At 42.7% G+C, this 19,590-nt stretch overlaps 1 protein-coding gene across 1 annotated transcript; it reads right to left on the bottom strand.

Moving 5' to 3' along the window:
- Positions 1-14,966: 14,966 nt before the first annotated feature.
- GPR25 (G protein-coupled receptor 25) lies at positions 14,967-17,506 on the bottom strand. The gene has a single exon (XM_053392885.1). The coding sequence runs from the start codon at positions 16,680-16,682 to the stop codon at positions 15,561-15,563; it is 1,122 nt and encodes a 373-aa protein (XP_053248860.1). The 5' UTR covers positions 16,683-17,506; the 3' UTR covers positions 14,967-15,560.
- Positions 17,507-19,590: the final 2,084 nt, after the last annotated feature.

Below are 19,590 nucleotides of genomic sequence, written 5' to 3'. Positions count from 1 at the left end.
CTGAGAAATCTGGGTTTCAAGTCTCATCTCTTGCAAAACTGTTTTGTGGGTGAACTGCTATGCCAACCTGTTTCCCAACCTCCAAAGTCTATGGGACTCAGCAGACTTTAGGCTGCCTAATTGCAGCCTAAACCACCTCATTGTGAATTCCACATACATTAGCTATAGCATGTGCCATAGTCAGCGACACAGTATACCTAAGCTGTAACTTTAAGCATGCTTACTAGGAAGTAAAAGCCCATTGAGATCCATTGGATTTAATTCTGAATAAAATGCTGAGGACTCTATCACTAAGGTCCTTCAACCTCTTCATAAACAGGTGCATTAAAAAATGATCATAGAATTGTAGGGTTGGAAGGGGCCACAAGGGTCATCTAGTCCAACCCTCTGCAATGCAGGAATCTTTTGCCGAACATGGGGTCCACGATCCAGAGATTAAGATTCTCATGCTCTGCCAACTGAATGTGACCTTGTTGCAACTGCACTGAGCCCCTGATGCAGGCAAACAAACTAAGCAACAGCCAAGGGTCACAGGTCATAGAAGCACAGCACTAGAAAAACACACCCAAAACTACCTTGTGCAAAGTTACTACGCAAATCCATTTTAAAAAGTAAAAGTGCACTGTTTAAAGGAACTCTTTCCATCACTCGGTGAGATGTTAGAGCAAGGAATGATAAGCAGAGTGAGAAATCAGAAATTCAATGCCACAGATCTGGCCCAACTTTACAACATGTAAGCTTAATGCAAGGAACAAAAATGCTGTGAGTGGTGAGTGTGAGAGATCACATAGCTCAGGACTGCCTAGAAGTATTTCCTGCCCTACTCCCAGATGTGTGGGGGCTTCTTGACATTGCATTGTGGTAAGGATGTGCATTCTGCACATGCTTACAGGGACTTTTAAGTTAGTTTTGTACATGTACTTAGGCTGTGCCCCATTATCCAGTCAGGTTCTGCTCCATTATCCAGTTAGGTTCTGCCATTCAGCCCTGGATCAAATTAAGCCTCACACATGCTTCTCAGTAATAGTCCTTAACTTCTGTGTTTGTTGCTATGTGCTAAAAATGTTATAGCAACCACCTGAAGATTCAACCCTCAGAACTTTTAACTCACATGGAAAGCAGAACACAGTAAAAAACAAACAAGGAAAAATATGTCCTTGAGATTTGCGCCCTTAAGAAGCTTTTTGTGGTCAGAAACAATAATTTTCTTTCTTAAAACAAAGGAACCATGCAAGCTACCACTAGGCCACAGTTCTATTCAGGAGGAGGAAGCAGTCAAATACAGGGCAGCTGATTTAAATCAGGAGAAGGCAGTGGATAGATCAGGATCTATTGGGAGACCGCCAACTGATTTACAAGAGATTGGCAAGTGTCTCTGACACCCAATCATTTAACAATAACAACCCCCCCCCCCATTTAGGCTGCTGAAATTAATAAAAAAAGCTAACTAGGACTGAACTTCTGTGGGAAAGGGCTGTAAGTGCAATTCAAACCCCAACAAAAATGAAATCCCAAGGCTCAGAGGTACCCTGTTCTTTAATACTAAGTTGTATGTCTTTTGCATCTGGCTCTGGTTGGTTGATATTGGAGAGATCTAGGAAAACCCCCAACAATAAACAAAGTAGACGCAACAAACCCAAAGTTCACCCACCTCTGATCTAAATGAAGAGGCAATTTCAGACAAGCTGCTCACCTAAACATGTATCTTACAAGTAGTAATTTGAAATCACGGTGCCTATTCCCGCCCCCTCCCCAAACATAAACCTGAAAACATTTCCTGCAGAGCTAAGGCATTCATTTGTTCAGGTCCTGAATCTCTGGAAGTCAAAGAAATTCCGCAGGAGCTTTAGTCTGCTCTTTCCATTAACTGCAGCGCCAATCAGAAAATTTCAGGAAACTACAACCGGGCAGAAAACGACAATTGGGCAGTCGCAGATTACTTCCAGGAACCAGCTAATTCAGCAGTGCTCTTTGCTTATTTCTCTTTAGCTCCAAGGAATGCACGCTTACTCACCTGGTGTGAGCTGCTAGAAGTTCTAAATTTTACATTTACAAAAAGTTCTGCTCTGTTTCCACTTACCTTGTGTATGTGTGTGTGTGATTTGCTCAGTTTATTTGAGTTTCCCCGTTACCCCCCGGGAGCGCGAGCTTCTCTGCTGCCATGCTTCTGGTGCGCTTGCTTAAATTCTCCACCCCCCTTGCGGTATTTCATTTAACTTCGGCATCGGCGGCATCCCAAATGTTAAAAAGATCTGAAGACATCTGTCCCTGGGGCATACCACTCCCTCCAAGGAAAGAGGGGTGAATGCCTTGCTTGCCCTTCTCCTTTTCCAACGGGGATGTGAAATCCCCGAGAGCGTCTCGGTGAAATGCGGCGTAAAAAAACAACAACACGCCAGGCCCGACAAAGTTTTTGTTTGCTAGGTTGGTGGTTTTGATTAATTTCGCCCTTCGAGGGAACAGCCTCCCTTCAGGGACCCCCTTTTCCACAGCCAGGATTGCCTCGGCCCTGGCGGTAGGAAAGAGTCATTTGCTGAATCAAAGCGCTTCTTCCAAGCCACACAATGACCCCCCTGTGGTTGCTTTTCTGCGGGGAGACCCGGGGCGAACGTGCGAAAGAATGGCCGTGAGGAGAGAGCGGCGCTTCTCCCTCAGAGCAGCCCAGAAGGAAAGTGTGCGCGGCAGCTGGCTATTAATGTCGCATTAGTGATGGATTAGCAGCACTCTCGGCCCAACACACAATGGCAAACTAACAAGAAGTTAGTGGGCAGGGGCGGGGGGCGCCTCCCCGCGAGAAGGTAGCCAGGAAAGGTTGACACTGAGGAGGCCCTGCGAAGCAAGAAATATTTCATATTATTGCTCTGTGGCGCCAGGGCGCTTTCGTTTGCATTTCTCTGGAAAGCCCTGCTGGTGTGCGATGGCAGATGTCACCCACCTGAGATCTATCTTTGAACCCTCTAAAAACAACCACACCGAATCCTTTTTAAACCCTCCAAGGAGCTAGTTGACACGGGTCGCTAAATAAATGGTCTGGCCCGAGGAAGGTTGCAGGATCCAGCTGTAGACCAGCGAAGCAACAAGCAGGAATTCAGCAGGTGAAGCTGTCAGAAGCTTTACGGGTTGAGTCGGCCCATGAACCAGGTGTGGATCAGTGATCAGGCAGAAATCCAACAGGTGAGGCTTTATCAGTCATTGAATACCCATCTCTGAAATCTCTGTCTGTGGGCCACGTGAGGACCAGCAAAGCCGCGAGCAGAAATGCAACAGGTGAAGCTTTCCCATCACTGAATTCCCAGGATAAGAAAGCTTTTATCTAGTGAATTTCTGCATTCATCCAGTTACTAAAGACACAGGAGGCCCGCGTGCTATTGTTGTTGTTTTAAAAGCAACCCCACAAGTAAAGCACTATGCTAGATTTAAGGACTGTTTCAATATTACATGGTAGCAAACAAACACACCTGCTGCTGTGGCCACTGAGTTTACACTTGTTTATTATTATCATCATCATTATTTATTTATCTGTTTTTAACCCCCTTCTAAACAAGCATCTCAAGATGATTTACACTTAATAGGGATCAGAGCTGGCCCAATATTTTTTTCCTGCCTGAGATGAAAGTCAAGATGGCACTGCCTTCCCTCCTGCGCACAGAAGCCAGCAAGAAGGGCAGTCAAATCTTCCTTCAACCCTGGTGACAGGATAGTGTCTTCCACCACAGATGAGGCTGCAGAGGAGAATAGCTGAGGCACTCAGAAGGAGGCATCTTGCTTTCCAGGTGGTTGTCTCCTGCTTAATGGAAAGGCCACCTCTAATAGAGACACACACACACACACACACCCCGATTATTGCTTCTTGACCAATGCACTAAATGCAGATATATATATGTAAAATGTAATGCAGCACTTTCAGTTACCTCACTTTGTTAGGCTTTCCACCCTGTATGGATTTATCCATCGTACTGCTTCCCTGATTAACTTCCAGAGTTCAAACTCATGGCACTAAATACTGTACATGTAAAAACAAAATAAAATAAAAAACAAGAAATGTTCCTGCGTTGCAGGGGTTTGGACTATATGACCTTCATGGTCTCTTCCAACTCTACAATTCTCTGATTCTCTGACTACCTGGTGAGCTCTGCTAGAAGGCAGATGTTCAGTATGGCTACTAGTCAGGAGACTCTTGCTCTTACATATACCGTATTTTTTGCTCTATAACACGCACCCGACCTTAACACGCACGTAGTTTTTAGAGGAGGAAAATCCATAGGCATGCCACCCGTAGGCATTCCCTCCATAACACGCACAGACATTTCCCTTTACTTTCTAGGAGGAAAAAAGTGGTGTTATGGTGCAAAAAAAAAACAAAAAAAAACGGTACTACCCAGGACTGTACAAAGAAGGGCAGCTTAGAACTCTTTTCTCCTGCTGACCTTTTCTTCTTTAGTGAGAATCTTGGTTTTGTGTAGAGATTTTGTTTGTTTTCCACTTTCAAGGGTTGTGTTTTATCCTGCACCAATGCCCATGGCGGCAGAGTAGAGATGCTTACTCAGGGCAGGGACAAATAAGGAGTTCTTGACGTAGCTTTTATTTTTAGGGTGGCTGTTTAATGGAAGGTGTGCACTTGCCAATACCACTCTTACAACAGGAGAAGCTCAGTGACGTGTGGGATAAGAGGAACATGCATACATAAATTTTAACCCACTTTTTAAAAAGCAGTTATGCCACTGCAAATTTTCCAGATGTGCCATGTCTCCCACACAACAGCAGCAAAACATGGGGAGAGGTTTTTTCCCATGTACGAAAAGGCCTTGAAATGGATCCCAGCTGAGCAAATTCATAATCGGAGCTGCTGATTCTGCAAAATTACAAGCATTTTTGTTCTTCTTTCTGCCGCTAATCTGCTGCCTGGTACTAGTCCATATCCTTTTCAGCTTTCTTAATCCTATTTGTGGAACACAATGTCTTTGAAGAACAACCTTTCATTTACTAGGGATTTGTGTAATGGTTAGAAGAATGGATGTTAGCTCACATAAGGAAACAGTAAACCTCTGCAGAAGGTTTTTGCGGTGTCTGAAAAATATACTCAGCTTGTGCTGGTGGTGTAAGTGTTTTAGGCTGGTTTATGTAGCTGTCTAGAGTGCATTGACCACATATACAACTGCAGTGTTTATGCATGACATGGGGGTTTCACGTGTCCATTTGTGTAACATGACAACAACACTGATAAGACCCAAACTAGTGAAAAGCTGGCACTTTAAAAATCTAGTTTAACTTTAACCTAGAATGAAAAAAATAGTTGCCTGTGTCTTGTCTTCCTGTGCTAGCCTTCCAGAGTACCACCTTGGGGTACTAACAACATGTGATAAAGTAAAGCGAGTAAACATGCTCCACTATCTTACACACACTGTGTACTGACTTACAATTTTGATTAGATGCCTATTTTAACAACTTGGTTCTGTGTGGCTGTAAATTCTAAACCTTTAATTTTGACAACCAACCTCTTGCAAAGCTTGTCTTAAAAACTTGCTTATTAAGGTATATCCTGCCGTCCTTCCAGCATGGACCCCAAGGCAGCATACTGTATATGTGGTTCCCAGGTAGTCACCTATCCAGGCACTGACCAAGTCCAGACCTGCTTTAGCATTGGACATGCTGGGTAGGGTTAATGGGAGTTGTAGTACAAAACACCTGGAGGGTGCCAGCTTGAGTTAGGCTGGTCCTTATCTTTTGTGAGTTTGCCTACAGAAGTAATGAAATAGTTGTAAAAACTGGGAAGTTCCATCTTCCTAGTCCAGTTCCTGATAAATATAAATGTATTTCAAGAATCTTTGTCTGTCTGTCTGTCTGTCTGTCTGTCTGTCTGTCTGTCTGTCTGTCTGTCCTTCACATGCTCCTACCCAGCTGAAGGCCACAGGATCCTGGCCCACAACTGTAAGTAACTATGTCTTTTATTTCAAAGTGCTCAGATGCTAGGTCACTTAGAAGTTAGGTCATGCTAGGGAACTTACAAATTCTGTTCAGTAATTATATGAGCTGGAGGATGCTAAGAGGAGGCCAAATTTTCAGGTCAGATGGGTATTGTACTTTGGATGAAGCGTTATACATCACTAAACCAATGAATTTGTTTTAAGTTACTACCTTGAGTGTGTGCTGATCTTTTCCCACTTACTGTGTTTCGCTCCCCATTGCACTGAAAATATGAACCCCGATTAGACCACCAAATTAGCAAGTCTGGCATTGATCATCCCTGACCTGGAAGCATTTACAGCCAGGTCAAGTCAGAAGGAACCAGTGTGCTGCCTAGGTAAAACTATGCTGGGACCCAAGAGAACAATACTATACTGTTGCTGCTTCCTCCACTCTGTAGGCTCAAGGGGCACAGACCAGGAGGCTCCTGGTATGAATCCCCAACTGCTCCCAACACCCCTGGGTCAACTCTCCCAAATGCTGTCTGCTGATCAGCACTAATTATGTCAAACACAGTTATGGGTGGCACAACCAAATCACACTCTAGAAAAGTTGTTGGAGCTTCAGACTTCAAACTGGAAGTCTGCTGCTGATACACACACACACATGAATCTGTTCCAGCTTCTACACTCCTTGGTTCTGCTGCTGAAATGAATGGAATTCAGTAGTTTCCAGCTGATGTCAATGCCTCTGAAGGCATCTCAATCAGCCAGATTCCACTATGTTCTGGTCTAGTTCAGTTGCATCAGGCGACTGCAAGTCCACAGCTGAATTGCACTCTGAGAATAACTTGGTCACGTTCCTTGTGAAGTGATTGCTGTCTTTTCTCCCAACAAAAGACAGAGCAAGTGACAAAAGTCTTAGGGCATATCTAGGTTGCCCTGTCTGTGTACCCCATGAGAAAATGCTCTTGCAGGTATCCACAAGGTATGTGATATGAATCAGACACCGAAAATGAGATTTTTGCTGAGCTGACCACATCCTGAGTGGTTGGCAGAGTAGGCAGTAGGAAATTTTTGTCTCGGGCCATCCGAACACTGCTGGTATGGGCAAAGCCACAATTTAAATAAAATATAAAACGGTAGACTATGTACCAGTTTGCCTGTAAACATCCTGTAACATTCATGCAATAGCAATGGAACATCAGGAGGAAGAATAAGAGACTTGTATCCTCATTGCAAGACGGTGAGTTCTGGGGGCTTTCTTCTTATAGCTTGTTCTGGCTGTTGGTTCTTCAGCTTATGCATTGCAGTTAGAACTGCAGAATCATAGAGTTAAGGCCCATTCTCTCAACAACTTTGACACATGGTGGTTATGAGAAAAAGCCAGTACACACAGCTGGTGATTTTCAGCATTTTTCTAGGCAGCCCGTTGGGTGCATCTGCTAATGTTTTCAATTTTTTATTGCAAACCCTATTTAGAGAGAAGGATGACTTGTTTGAGTCCTTAAGGCATGGGACTTTTGTGCATTTAGGATTAGCACTGCCTGGCTGTACAATGCCTTCTGTACTCCTATGGCTGCTCAACCTGCACGTCTGCAGATAGGCACCATAAGTCTCTAGTGCTTTCCACTCCAAGACAACTCCACCCTGTAAATGCTCCCATCTCTATGGGAAGCAGGAGACTTCTTTGCCATATTTATTTGTTTATTTATTATAAACAAATAATATAAATATATATATATACACACCACTGTATCATAAAAATACACCACATCAGTTTACAATATAAAAACATAAAACCAAGCAATAAAATCACAAAAAGTTAAAAACTGATTAAAAACAAAAAGAAATTAAAAACAAACATCAATAGACCATTGTGGAATGTGTAACTCTTAATTGCCTGCATACTGCAAACTCACCTGCAAAAAAACAACAACCCCAAATGAAATGTTTCCGCAAGTGGTGTGAAGAGCTGCTCTTTGTTGTGGGGTGGGGGAGAGAATGGGAGTCATGCACAGAGTCCCACTGGGCTGTTAGTCGTGCAGTTCTCTAGACTGTGCCCACTCTAGTTTCATCTTTCCACTCCTCTCGACCAATATGGAAACCTTTTTTTGCTTAATTCTGCCTTCTTTGAGAACCTGTAGCTTGAAAAATTGCTTGCAATATTTAAATGACTAGTTAGGCCACTAAAAGCAATCACCACGCTTCCTCTGCATTTCTTGGGACATAAAATCTCTGGGCTGGCAAACTCTGTGGAGGTCGTATTCTCAGTGTGTGTGTGGGGGGGGTCCTTTCAATACATATATGACTGGCTCTATCAGTTCAAGCTTTTAAGAAAGTTTTAAAAACTCATTTGCTTTCTGTGGCTTAACTGAAGGTTTTACCATATATGTGCTACTGCTGGAGTTTTTCGTTGGTTGCTGTTGAATAGCATTGTACCAGTCTTATTGGTTGTAATTTGAATTATAAGTCAGTGTTTATTGATAAAATTGTATATTGTTAACTGCCTTAGAACAGCTATAATCTTGAAATACTTCAGTATTTGGGACATAGCCACATCTTGCATTGGCTTACTGTTTTAGCACTGAAAAGGAAGTAAGCATCAAAAGAATGATACCCTACTCAACTGCACCAGACTGAGAACATTAAGAATTGGTTGGAAATATTGAATTTTATTTTAAATTGGATCAGCACAAAGGTTGCTGACTCCACCCAGTTTTTTAGCTGTCTCTAGCCAGATGCCTCTGAGGAGCTCAAATGGAAGGCATGATGGAGATGCATGATATGTGCAGCAAATAAAGATATACTAGGTCTGATTAGGGAGGCTCCATTTTTTTTGCTGCTATTCATAATAACTATTAGTAAAAAATAAAATTCTTGTTCTCAAATAATTTTTCTAAACCCTTAAAACTAATCTATGGTAATGGCAGTACTGAAGTTATATCTGTGGCAATGAATTATATATCATGCAGCAATAAACTATGTGCAGTGAAGTTCTTCCTTTTGCTTGCCCTGACTTAGTGCCAATCAGTTTCAGTAGATGACCCTGAATTATACTGTTCTTGTGAAGAAGAATTTCTCCCAACCCACACTTTCCATGTTAAAATGGGAAGAATCATTTGATTCCAATATAGATTGGTTTCATCTGATTTATAGCACAATCCTATGCATATGTTTACTCAGAATAAAGTTCCTATTATGTTCACTTGGGGTTTACTCCTTTGTAAGGGTGTTTAGGATTGCCGCCCTGAAATATTTTTTCTGGATTCTGCTGAAACTTCCAATTTGAGATCCAAAATCCTTTTTCACATTCTCATTCCACAGCAGAGTGAAAGAGAGCCCTCCATATGTGCATAGAAAGAGTTGACACTGCTCAGGACACCTCTAGGCAAGGGTCTGCGGTATGCTATTGCAATAATGCAGGTAAATGCATTTTCAGCTGTTATAACATACCAGCAGTCTCTGTGCATGTGCACTAACACTTTAAAAAACTTGACATGTTTTTGCATTGTGTATATTATGTGCCAGATTCCCGGTGGCATCAAAACTGGTTCCATGATTCCCATGTAGAATAGTGGGGGATAATGCTAGGATCTACATAATTGCAAAACAGTGGGCACAGATCACATCCCTTCCCTCTCCACATGCACACTGCATCAGAATCTGAGTCTTTCTCATGGTGCCACTAGGTGACACCCTAATGCTTATGGTACTGCAGGGTGCCTGTCTGTTAGCTGCTACTTCAACATCACATGTTCTTCTTTCTGAAAGAATACACACACAGAGAGATCCTAGGTTACCAGCCAGCATAATTCTGAAAACCTGGGTTTTGTCAGACACGAATCTTACAATCCGCTTCAGGTTAAGATTTTAGCAGTTATGCATTACAGACCCACAACATATTAAAACTGATGTTTGAACAAGAGAGAATTACTTCTGAGTAAACATGCATAGCATTGGACTTTAAAGCTGCCATCCTAAACACACAATGCAATTCAGAAGGAAGCCCCACTTTAGTGTGTGTTGTTTAAAAGCTTACTCATTGTAGAAACACTATGCAAGGTGCAGGGGACCACACAGAGGTCTTTAGCGAGTACCTATCAAAACAGCAATTTGAGACATGTCTAGTAAAGTGTTGCATGCTCACCTAGGAGTAGCACAGTAGGCGTTACTCCTGGGTAAAAATACATTGGATTGGGCTGTAAGGCTGCTGCAATTAACACACTGAATTAAGAGAAAGTTCATTTCAATTCAGTGGGAATTACTTCTGAACAGACTTGCATACGATGATGGTTGCATATTTCTGACCATTCTGAGCCCACAAATACGCTGCACCCAATCAGACCAAATGCTTGTTTTTTCCGCTGGGTGTGCAACCTGACCGCCTAAAGCTGTGGTGGATGAGGGGGAACCTGTTCAGTTATTTGCAGCTCACTGTGACCGCAATACATCCCACCTCAGCACATAATGCTCTCTTGAGAAAACAGGGTTATGAGCAGTTTCAGCTCAAGGCACCATCCCTGGGTGTTTATGTATTATATATTATATATCCCTGGCTGTTTATATTTTATATTTTCTGGTCACCTCCAAATTGGTCAATATTTTGTGGGAGGGAATCAAGTGCAAATGTAGGTTTGTAGGATTAAGGTGTTCTTGTCCTAGCACTTCAAACCCACTTAAAAAAACAGCAATGGGTTTTTTTGCAATTAGGAAAGCGACAGGGAAACCCACTGAGAAATGTCAGATGAATGAATGATTAATGGGAAGATGTATAACTGCCACACAAATACAACCTCCCAGCAAACAAATCAGAACAAATGCCAAATAAAGACTAGATGTAATCTAAACTCCACATAAGCTTTGTGTAAGCAAATCAAGGGGAATACTCAGTAGACAAGTCCTTTGGAGGACCTTCTGTCATTTGATGCTGCTGGTATATCACTAACATGAATGAATGTTGTGCTTTTAGAACTGAGAAATTGCAGAATTGTAAACCTGATAAGGTAATCCAGATACACGATAACTGCCAAATAATTTTTTTGTGGTCTGTGTTGATTCATTTTAGATGTATTTCTTTGTTTCTTTCTGCCTGTTCCAAGTACAATTCTAGACCTATTCACAGGCCAACTCTACCATTGGGCAGGGTGAGATGGTTCAGGTGCTGCAGTGGTAGGACATGGAGGACAGAGTGGCATGTGCCACATGGCCTATTCTATTTTTTCCTAAGGTAATCCTAATTTCATCTAAATTAACCTGCTACTCTCAGGTGTGGTGGGAGATGCTGCCCTATCACCAGTCTTGGCATAAGATTCAGCTGGCAGTCTGGTTACCTTCTGTGCACAGAACGCAAAGTGGGTGCCATCCTGTCTTTTGCTTCAGGCAGGAAAAGGTGTTGTGCCAGCCCTGCCCAGAGCCGTCTTTCACATTGGTCTTAGTGGTTCGTTGCGCCAGGGCGCCGGCCTCTCAGGGGCACCCTAGCAAGTGGGGCAGCTGTGCGGCTTTGCCGGCAGCCTCCCCTTTCCCTGCATGACCGCCAGCTGTGCCCCACCAACTATATGGCTGGTGGGTGCACAGCTTCCCTCCCAAGCCTCTGCATCTGCTAAAGATGGCCCTGCTCCCGGTTGTTGTCCTCCTCCTGCTTCCTGGCGAAAGGCAGTGCCCTGCTGCAGAAGCCCCCTGCTGCAGAAGTCCAACCCCTAGTGTGTGGAGGGCAGCAAAGCTGATAACACAGAGGAGGCAGAGAGTGGCTGTCTAAGGGCCAGCAAGCAGTTACAAATACAATGGTACCTCGGGTTACAGACGCTTCAGGTTACAGACTCCGCTAACCCAGAAATAGTGCTCCAGCGGCGCGGTGGCGTCAGGAGGCCCCATTAGCTAAAGTGGTGCTTCAGGTTAAGAACAGTTTCAGGTTAAGAACGGACCTCTGGAACAAATTAAGTTCTTAACCTGAGGTACCACTGTAGTCCCTTCTCTATGATGGCACAGCCCATGGAGTCTGCTTCCTGTTTAAATAATTCGCCAAGCCTTGATGTTTTTGGGTTTAGGGATTTGGCCGAAATCTGAGTTTTTAGGAAGGCCTTCAGCTGAAAAACATTGTCCACTTATTATGAATATGTTAGAATTATTTTCCTTTCTCTTTGCCTTCGTTTTGTTTTTCCTGGGTGTTGTTTGTTAGTTTTGTCAATTTTGGATTTCTGTTCTTACAATGTTGATATTTTCTGATGGTTGTCAATGCATTTTGTGGGGTTTTATTTTATTGCAAGAACCTTAGAATTTCTCTTTTTTTGCGGGTGGAAGCAGGACGCAAGTTTTAGATCAATATCATTATTACTATTTTAGCAACTTCCGAAACTTGAGACTGAGCTCATTCATACCTTGGCATCTCATGGAATAATGCTGCCTGTTCTTGCAGATTTTCAAAATCAGAAGATAATAGATTAGGCTTCAGCCAGGGTGGGAGTATCTCAGGAGCTTTGTTTATTCAGAGGCCCTGGTCATATCTTCCTTAAAAAAAATTCTCTTTCTGAGAAATTGCTGGTGAACTAAGCCTTGAATGTGTTCTAAACAGTGCTTTTTCTGGGGGGAACGTACTTATCCCTAGACATTTTGTGAATCTTTGTACTTTGGTTCATATACTGTATTTATTTCCCCCGATTTGAACAATAAAATGCTGATTTTCTCGAGTCAAAATGAGAGTACCCCTAAACATTTTTTTTAAAAGAAAATAAACACTAGTTCTAAAAGTATGGTGTTGTGGATCTGCCCCCTGGGCTTTGAGATTTTGAAGGCAGGACATGTCCCCGCGCAGAAGCAGCATCTCCATTCTTTTCCCTCAGGATGTTTCCTGTCCTGTATATCAAAGCGCCCACGCTGCTGCGCGCTAGCTGGGCGGCGGAGGCGCAGCGGCTTTATCCCCGCGGAGCCTTTCGACTCGCAGTTTTACAGAGAGAGGTTTTTGCTCCAAGTGCTGTTTTGTCCTTCAGGAGACACGGAGAGCAGAAAAACGTGCCATGATGATAAGCGGCCAGGGCTTTTCTCCTCGAAATCGTTCGTTTCTTTTTTTTAAAAAAACAACCCTATCCATATTTGAGTGTTTTCTAATTCTTTTTGGGGTTTCCCCCCTCGCCGTCCCGTTAAAGATCTGTGCTGCTCCTAAATTTAAGGCGGGTGGCCGTGTTTGTTATAGAAAAAACAAAAGAGGGTCTTCGAGCGTATATTCTCTTTGATGTTGTAGTGGGATCATCGCTACCAGAAAAGCCACAGAGGTTGAAAAGTGCGTGGGTTTTTGTTTGTTTGAGTGGGGGAAGGTGTGCTTTAGATTTCTTAAGGGAAAATATTTTACATTAATGTTACCATCCTGAACATACCTGCTCTGAAGTAAGTTTCCGTAACTTTCAAGTAAGCATGCTTAGGAATGCAGCTTTATTTTAATGCAAACAACAAAGCTGAAATTGATTGTTGCATACAGTAATAGATTTTCGACAGATCATTTGCATTGCATTCAACAAGCAGTGATTTGGGCTAATTCTTCTTTCTAAGTGCGTTTAGCCTCAGAGCTAAATGCTAAGAACCTAAGTTTCAGCAAACCTTATGATGAACCTGTTAAAAAAAAATCAAAGTCTCTGTGAAAGACTGTGTTTCATAATTAGTCAGTGCAGGTCTAAGAAGCGGCATTTCTCCCACACCCCAGCCCAGTCATTTATTTTTCTTTTTTGGCAATAGAAACTTGCTGTGTGTTTTTTTAAGCCTGGCTGTAGCCACACAGTACATTTAAAGCATATCTGCCCCTCCAAAATCCTGGGAACTGCAGTTTGTTAAAGCTGCTGGGAATTGTGCCAGAGTTGAAGAGCTTTCCCCCTTATATTTACAAAACTTGTTTTATTGTTTTATTTTTAAAGTCTGTTAGGAAAAGGGATAGCGTAACGTGAGTGGAGTTACACCATAACATGAAATGAGTTATCTCATATAAGGCCTGTACAGCTCAGGACCAGGCAAGCTGAGAGACCACCTTATTATCCCTTATATACCCAGTAAGTCAGTGAGGTCTGCGGCAGAGCTTCTGCAGGTTCAAAAGATGTCAGAAATCTGTTCCACGGTAACTGGAAGCAGCAAATTTGGTGCAGCTGCCTCTGTTCTTCAGAATAGTATGAGATATGTCAGGCACCTATTCGCTGCACTTTCCAGAAACAACTGAAGACCTTTTTGTCTGATAGGCTTTCCCAGCTAGATGTATGGGTCTCTGGCATGAGTGCCTATTTTGTACTGTATTGTTTCTTATATATATCTGTGGTGCTTTTAAAACACTTTTTGCTGTTTTAATTGTCCATCACATTGAGATGCTTGTGTATATGGTGATGAATAACAACAAGAATATTAATTACATTTCAAGCACATCCCCTCAACGAATCCTGAGAACTGTAGTTTATCCCACACAGAGCTACAATTTCCAGCACCTTTTAGCTACAGTTCCCAGGATTCTTGGGGCGGGGGGAGCTTTGAATATACCTTAAAGGTACATTAAAGGTATATAGCTTAAGAATTAAATATGTGCCTCTGTTTCAATAGGAAATAGGTGTATGCGTATTATGTGTGAAGAACGTGTAATTGCATGTGGGACTAGCCTTGCCCTCTCTGAAATGTGACCTCCAGCAGCTGTCCACTGTGGTAATATTGTCCTCAACCTCAAAAACACTCACCGTTGTGTTATGGCTTCAAGCTGGCCAGTCTCCCCATCCTACCCCACCCCATTTTCCTTTTAATTGACATCTTCAACATTTCATGACTTAGCTGCTCTCAGCCATAGACTTGAATTATGTGAAAGGTAGTCTTGAATTTATTGTTGTTTTCCTGCTTTTGGTTAAGGAACAAGGTCACAGAAATTTGCAGAGTTATATATTTCTTAATCAAAATTAAGAAAGCTTACTGTAAGAAACCCAGACTTCAGGGAAACAAAACTGTTTGAAAAACTAAATTAGAACAGCTTCATCATGGCAACAGGACATTTAAAACAAAATAAAATAAAATGCATAGTTATTATTTAGTTAAACATACAATGTTTATTGCTTTTTTGGCAGGTGGTTTTTCACATTATTGCTTCAAAGAATATTTGATATAGAATTACACAACAACTTTTTTCATTTTCCTTCTCTATTCATTTAAGCATATTTTCAATCAAGGATCAACAGCTGTTCATCAAACTAGTAAAAGCTACATGAAATCTAGATATGGGGAGATAAGCAGATGGCAAGCAACTGTACATACAGCTAAAAGCATTCACTTTTCACCAGCATATATTACTGTAATTGCAACTATTTAAATCTATAATACCACCATTTTAGACAGTTGAAATCATTTTATGAAGTCTTACATAGGTTAAATCTGCCTGCTTATTGTGCAGTAGCAATTGGTAGGCAATTTACATAAGTGGGAGTTGATTTTATGCATTTGATATACATGTTTGGATAACTGAATTCTACCTCCTTGATATTACTGTGATTTACATCAAATGGTCAGAATCTTTATACCCATTCCTTTGGCATACTTAGTACAGGCTTCTAACTCATCTCCCTGCGCTCCTTTCCCCAACTAGCATAGCCCAGAAATCTTGCTGGCTTTTCGCAGCAGTCCAGCCAACATTATACTACTCTTGGAGGGTTACAAACCTACCCCTTTGCTCTCTGGGTCTCCTGCCCGAGCTGATGTTGCTGGTGTGGGCTTCTTCCTGCTGGCAAATAGGAGGCTTGTGTCTGTGGATGAAAAGGACAGGGCTGAACTTTGCACATTTCCCCTTTTGCTGCAGAAAGCAGGGAAATGCTTCAGGGCCTGCTGTCGGAATTGCTGATCCATAAAGACATAGATGATAGGGTTAACACAGCTGTTTGCGAATGCCAGGCAAGCACTGATGGTCAGCCCCCACGTGAGAGCCATCATTGCTGAGCAGCGGAGATGGATGTCCTGGGCCATGGTGAAGACGAAGAATGCCTTTAACACGTTGAAGGGCAGCCAAGAACAGATGAATGCTCCAACGATGGCAAAGATGATCTTGAGGGCATTGTTTCTCCTCTTGCCTAGGTGGACATGGCTCCGAAGCTTGGAGAAGATAGAGCAGTAGCAGAACAAGATTACTCCCAAAGGCAGGAGGAAGGTCAAGATGAGCATAATCAAGCTGAAGGTGGGGGAGGGCATGTCATGGCACAAATACTTGTCATCCACCGGGTTCAACTTTCTGTAGAATAGAGATGGCATCCCCAGCAGAAGGGAGAACACCCAGATGCAACCACAGCTCACAGCTATGCTCTTCCTGGTGCTGATGGTCCTGGAATCCCACTGCTTGGTCATCACGAGGAAGCGTTCCACACTCATGCCCATCAGGAACAAGATGCTAGAGCAACGGTTCACAGTGATGGCGTAGCTACTCAACTTGCATAGCCCCTCGCCAAAGCACCAGTAACCAAGGGCTTTTGATACAGCCCAGAAAGGCAGGGTGCATACGAAGACCAGGTCAGCCACGGCCAGGTTGAGGACAAAGGTGTCCACGAGCCTCTTCCGGCCTTCCTTTCGTGCCATCAACAGGATCACAAAGAGGTTCCCGAAGAAACCAATGAGGAAAGTAATGTAGTAGACGGTGGGGATAAAGATATAGGCAAATGGCAGTTCTTGCAGGTGGCAAATGCCATAATTCACCAGGTCACCATAATTGTCTATAGCGGATGACTCAAAATCTCCGCTCCAGGTTTCAGTCATCGATGATCCAGTCACCATCTGAGCAGGTTCCATCTCTTGTCAAGGACCAACCAAAGAGTATTAAGTTGCTGCTATTGCATAGGCTGGCCAAAGCACTATGATCTGTAACAGGCTGGGTGTCTTAATTTTTTTTTAAAAAATGGAGAAGTTGTTTTCTTGTTGCTTTTAACGATCTGTGGTGACTTCCTTTTGTTTTCAAGAAGAGTTAAAGGGTGGGGCCAAGCTAGAAGGTATCAGATCAACCTAATTTTGGAAACCCAAGATTGCAGAAAGTGGGTATTGGCATTCCTGGGTGTGGCCAGGGGCACATACGCACTCAGTGGTGTGGAGTGTGCCACAATGTGCAAACTCAATGACAACTGCTTTTCTCGTTGCTGAATTTTGATTTTATTTTTTTAAGTGCGATGAATCACTGGCCATAAACATGCATAAAACAGGCCTTTTAGATGGAGATGTTAGTATCTATAATGGATTTGAATATATAGTTTTATATATGTTTTTATTAAATAGCATTGTTTTCAGGATGTCTCAAGTGATTCTTAAACGAAATGATCATCATATACAAAATTGTTTGTCTTCACACAGAGTATAATGTCAAGCTTTGCTCTTTGACACTACTGCTTTATTTGCAATAGGGTTTCCACCTGAGCTCTCAAATCTATTAAATTGCTAGTGTTAAATTAGGTGCCAGGCAAAAACCCAAGCTTTTGGCTAATTAAACAATTGATGGCTTTTTAAAGTGTGTGAGGGTGGATTTATTGCTTTTCTTTGTTACTAGGGTATGTGCTTTGTGCTTTTATATTGTCAACCGCCCTGTGATCCTCAGAGGATGGGTGGTATAGAAATGTAAAGAAGAAGAAGAAGAAGAAGAAGAAGGAGGAGGAGGAGGAGGAGGGGAGGAGGAGGAGGAGGAGAACAAGTGTTGCCTACAATCACCAGAAGAAAATGCCATTCTTAAATCTTATGTTTTCCCACAAATCCTTCATGTTTCCTCTCCTGCTTCCTGCTCATTATGTTAAAATAAGGCCCTGGACATCTGTTCCCAAATCCTGCCTTGATGGCACCACTGGATGTGGGACACAGGTCTGAGGCTGACTACCCATTGGAAACATCAGGTTTCTTCCCATAGTACTATGGGAGGGTTGAAAGAGCATCTTTAATGAATGCAAACATTTCTGAGAGGCTGGTTTGTTTTCTTTTTAAGGTACTGGAGAGCCAACAACTCAAAAGCATTTAAGTTCACCAGATTGGTTTTCTGTGATGTTTGAATTTAGCGTCAACAAAACGAAAGCTATCAGCTTCAAGGAAGGGGCAGTCCAGTTTCAGCTGCCACGGCATAAACTGCAGGTACCCTATTAAAAGTGAATCCCAATGAATCTGCTTGTTAGTGTATTTTAATGCCCTAGAAAAGGAATAACCTAAGGCTGAGTCTGCACTGAGAAAAGAGGATTTACATATACTTCATGTATGTATACTACATATCCAAACCGTTACATGGTTTTTTAAAAAAACAATAAAATCACCAAACAATACCAGCTGCAGAATGTACTTAAGATGAGGAAAGAAGCACTGGGCAAGGCAACATCGGCTCTTTGGCCCACATTCCTGCCCATTCAGATACCTAACCACTGAAGCCCACCACTCATTATGGTTCTGTGGGGCTAAGGTTGGCTCTGCTTCAGGACAGGCACTTCCTTTGGTTATTTCCACAACTAAAGCTGGGAAATCTCTCTTCTCCCCACCCGTGTGTGTGTGTGTGTGTGACCTCACTGTACATGATTTAAGTGTAATATAGGTGTTCACTGAGCATATATAGGTATACATGAGCATACCCTTTGCCCCACCCCAGATATTGGATCCTTGGACAGATTTTTTTTTTGAGCTCATCTAGAAGTATGGTGGTCATTTACACATTGCCAAAGTGGATGAAATTTGTCACTCCCCCAAAGGACAAAGATAGATTTGCATGTGTTAATTTGCATTCCCTTTTGGGAAAGACCTTAGCTTAGTGGTAGAGCATCTGCTTTGCATGCAGAAGGTCCAAGGTCCAATCCTTGACATCTCTCCAGGTAGGCCTGGTAAAGATTCTCTGTCGGAAATCTTGGAGAGTTGATGCCAGTAAATGTAGACAATACTGGGTAGAGGGACTCATGGCCTGACTCAGCATAAGGCAGTTTCCTATGTAAATATATAAATAATTCCTATTATTTCAATAGAAATACAATGCACCCCACCATAATGAGGAAGGCTGTGGCCAGGTGGCCTGTGTGTGCCTGTTCAGTCTGCTGCCTGGGGGCTGTTGATGGGCAACTTCAACGCCCTCCTCCCTTCTTTCCCTGCTTTGTCTTCAAACTGGGCTTGGACTGGCCAGCCCACCCAACAGAGGATGCCTTCAAAGAGAGGAGTGTGAAAGGGCGCATGGGCAGCCTGTCTTGAAGAGAGATCTATATAAATGATGAATAATAATGAGAGCAATAAGTGTAATGTTTGCTGAAACCAACTGATGGCAGCGTCTCCAGATGAACAGGTCAAATAGCATCATGAACTGTAACTCACCTCCTGCTAGCAATTTCGTTGTGGTTCTTACCAGTACTTCCAGATAAGATAAACAACCAATCTTGCCTCCACACCTGCGTTTTTGAATCTTTGCCAGGCTAAGCTTGCATTTTTAACTCTTTGCCAGGCTAAGGAAGCTTCCCAACCCTTTCCCACCATCTCAAACCATCCCAAGTTCATCCGCCTGTTATTTGTGCCTCTACTTGAGTATCTCACCATCCTTAATGCTTTTCTCCTGGATGGTGACCTGTGAGACACTTGAAATCGTTCCTTTAATTCTATAGGTAGGAAATTGAGGACAGCAGAAAACACTATCTGGTGTATATTATAGATCCATGATCCTAATACAGCTGCAAACATATATCTCCCCACTAGACCATTCATG

Source organism: Podarcis raffonei, chromosome 6, assembly GCF_027172205.1.
Source record: "Podarcis raffonei isolate rPodRaf1 chromosome 6, rPodRaf1.pri, whole genome shotgun sequence".
Taxonomy (NCBI): Eukaryota; Metazoa; Chordata; class Lepidosauria; order Squamata; family Lacertidae; genus Podarcis; species Podarcis raffonei.
This window is presented reverse-complemented; position numbering and strand designations above follow the sequence as displayed.

Coding starts and splice junctions, on each gene's coding strand:
- GPR25 (XM_053392885.1), bottom strand. CDS start 16,682: ATGGAACCTGCTCAGATGGTGACTGGATCATCGATGACTGAAACCTGG.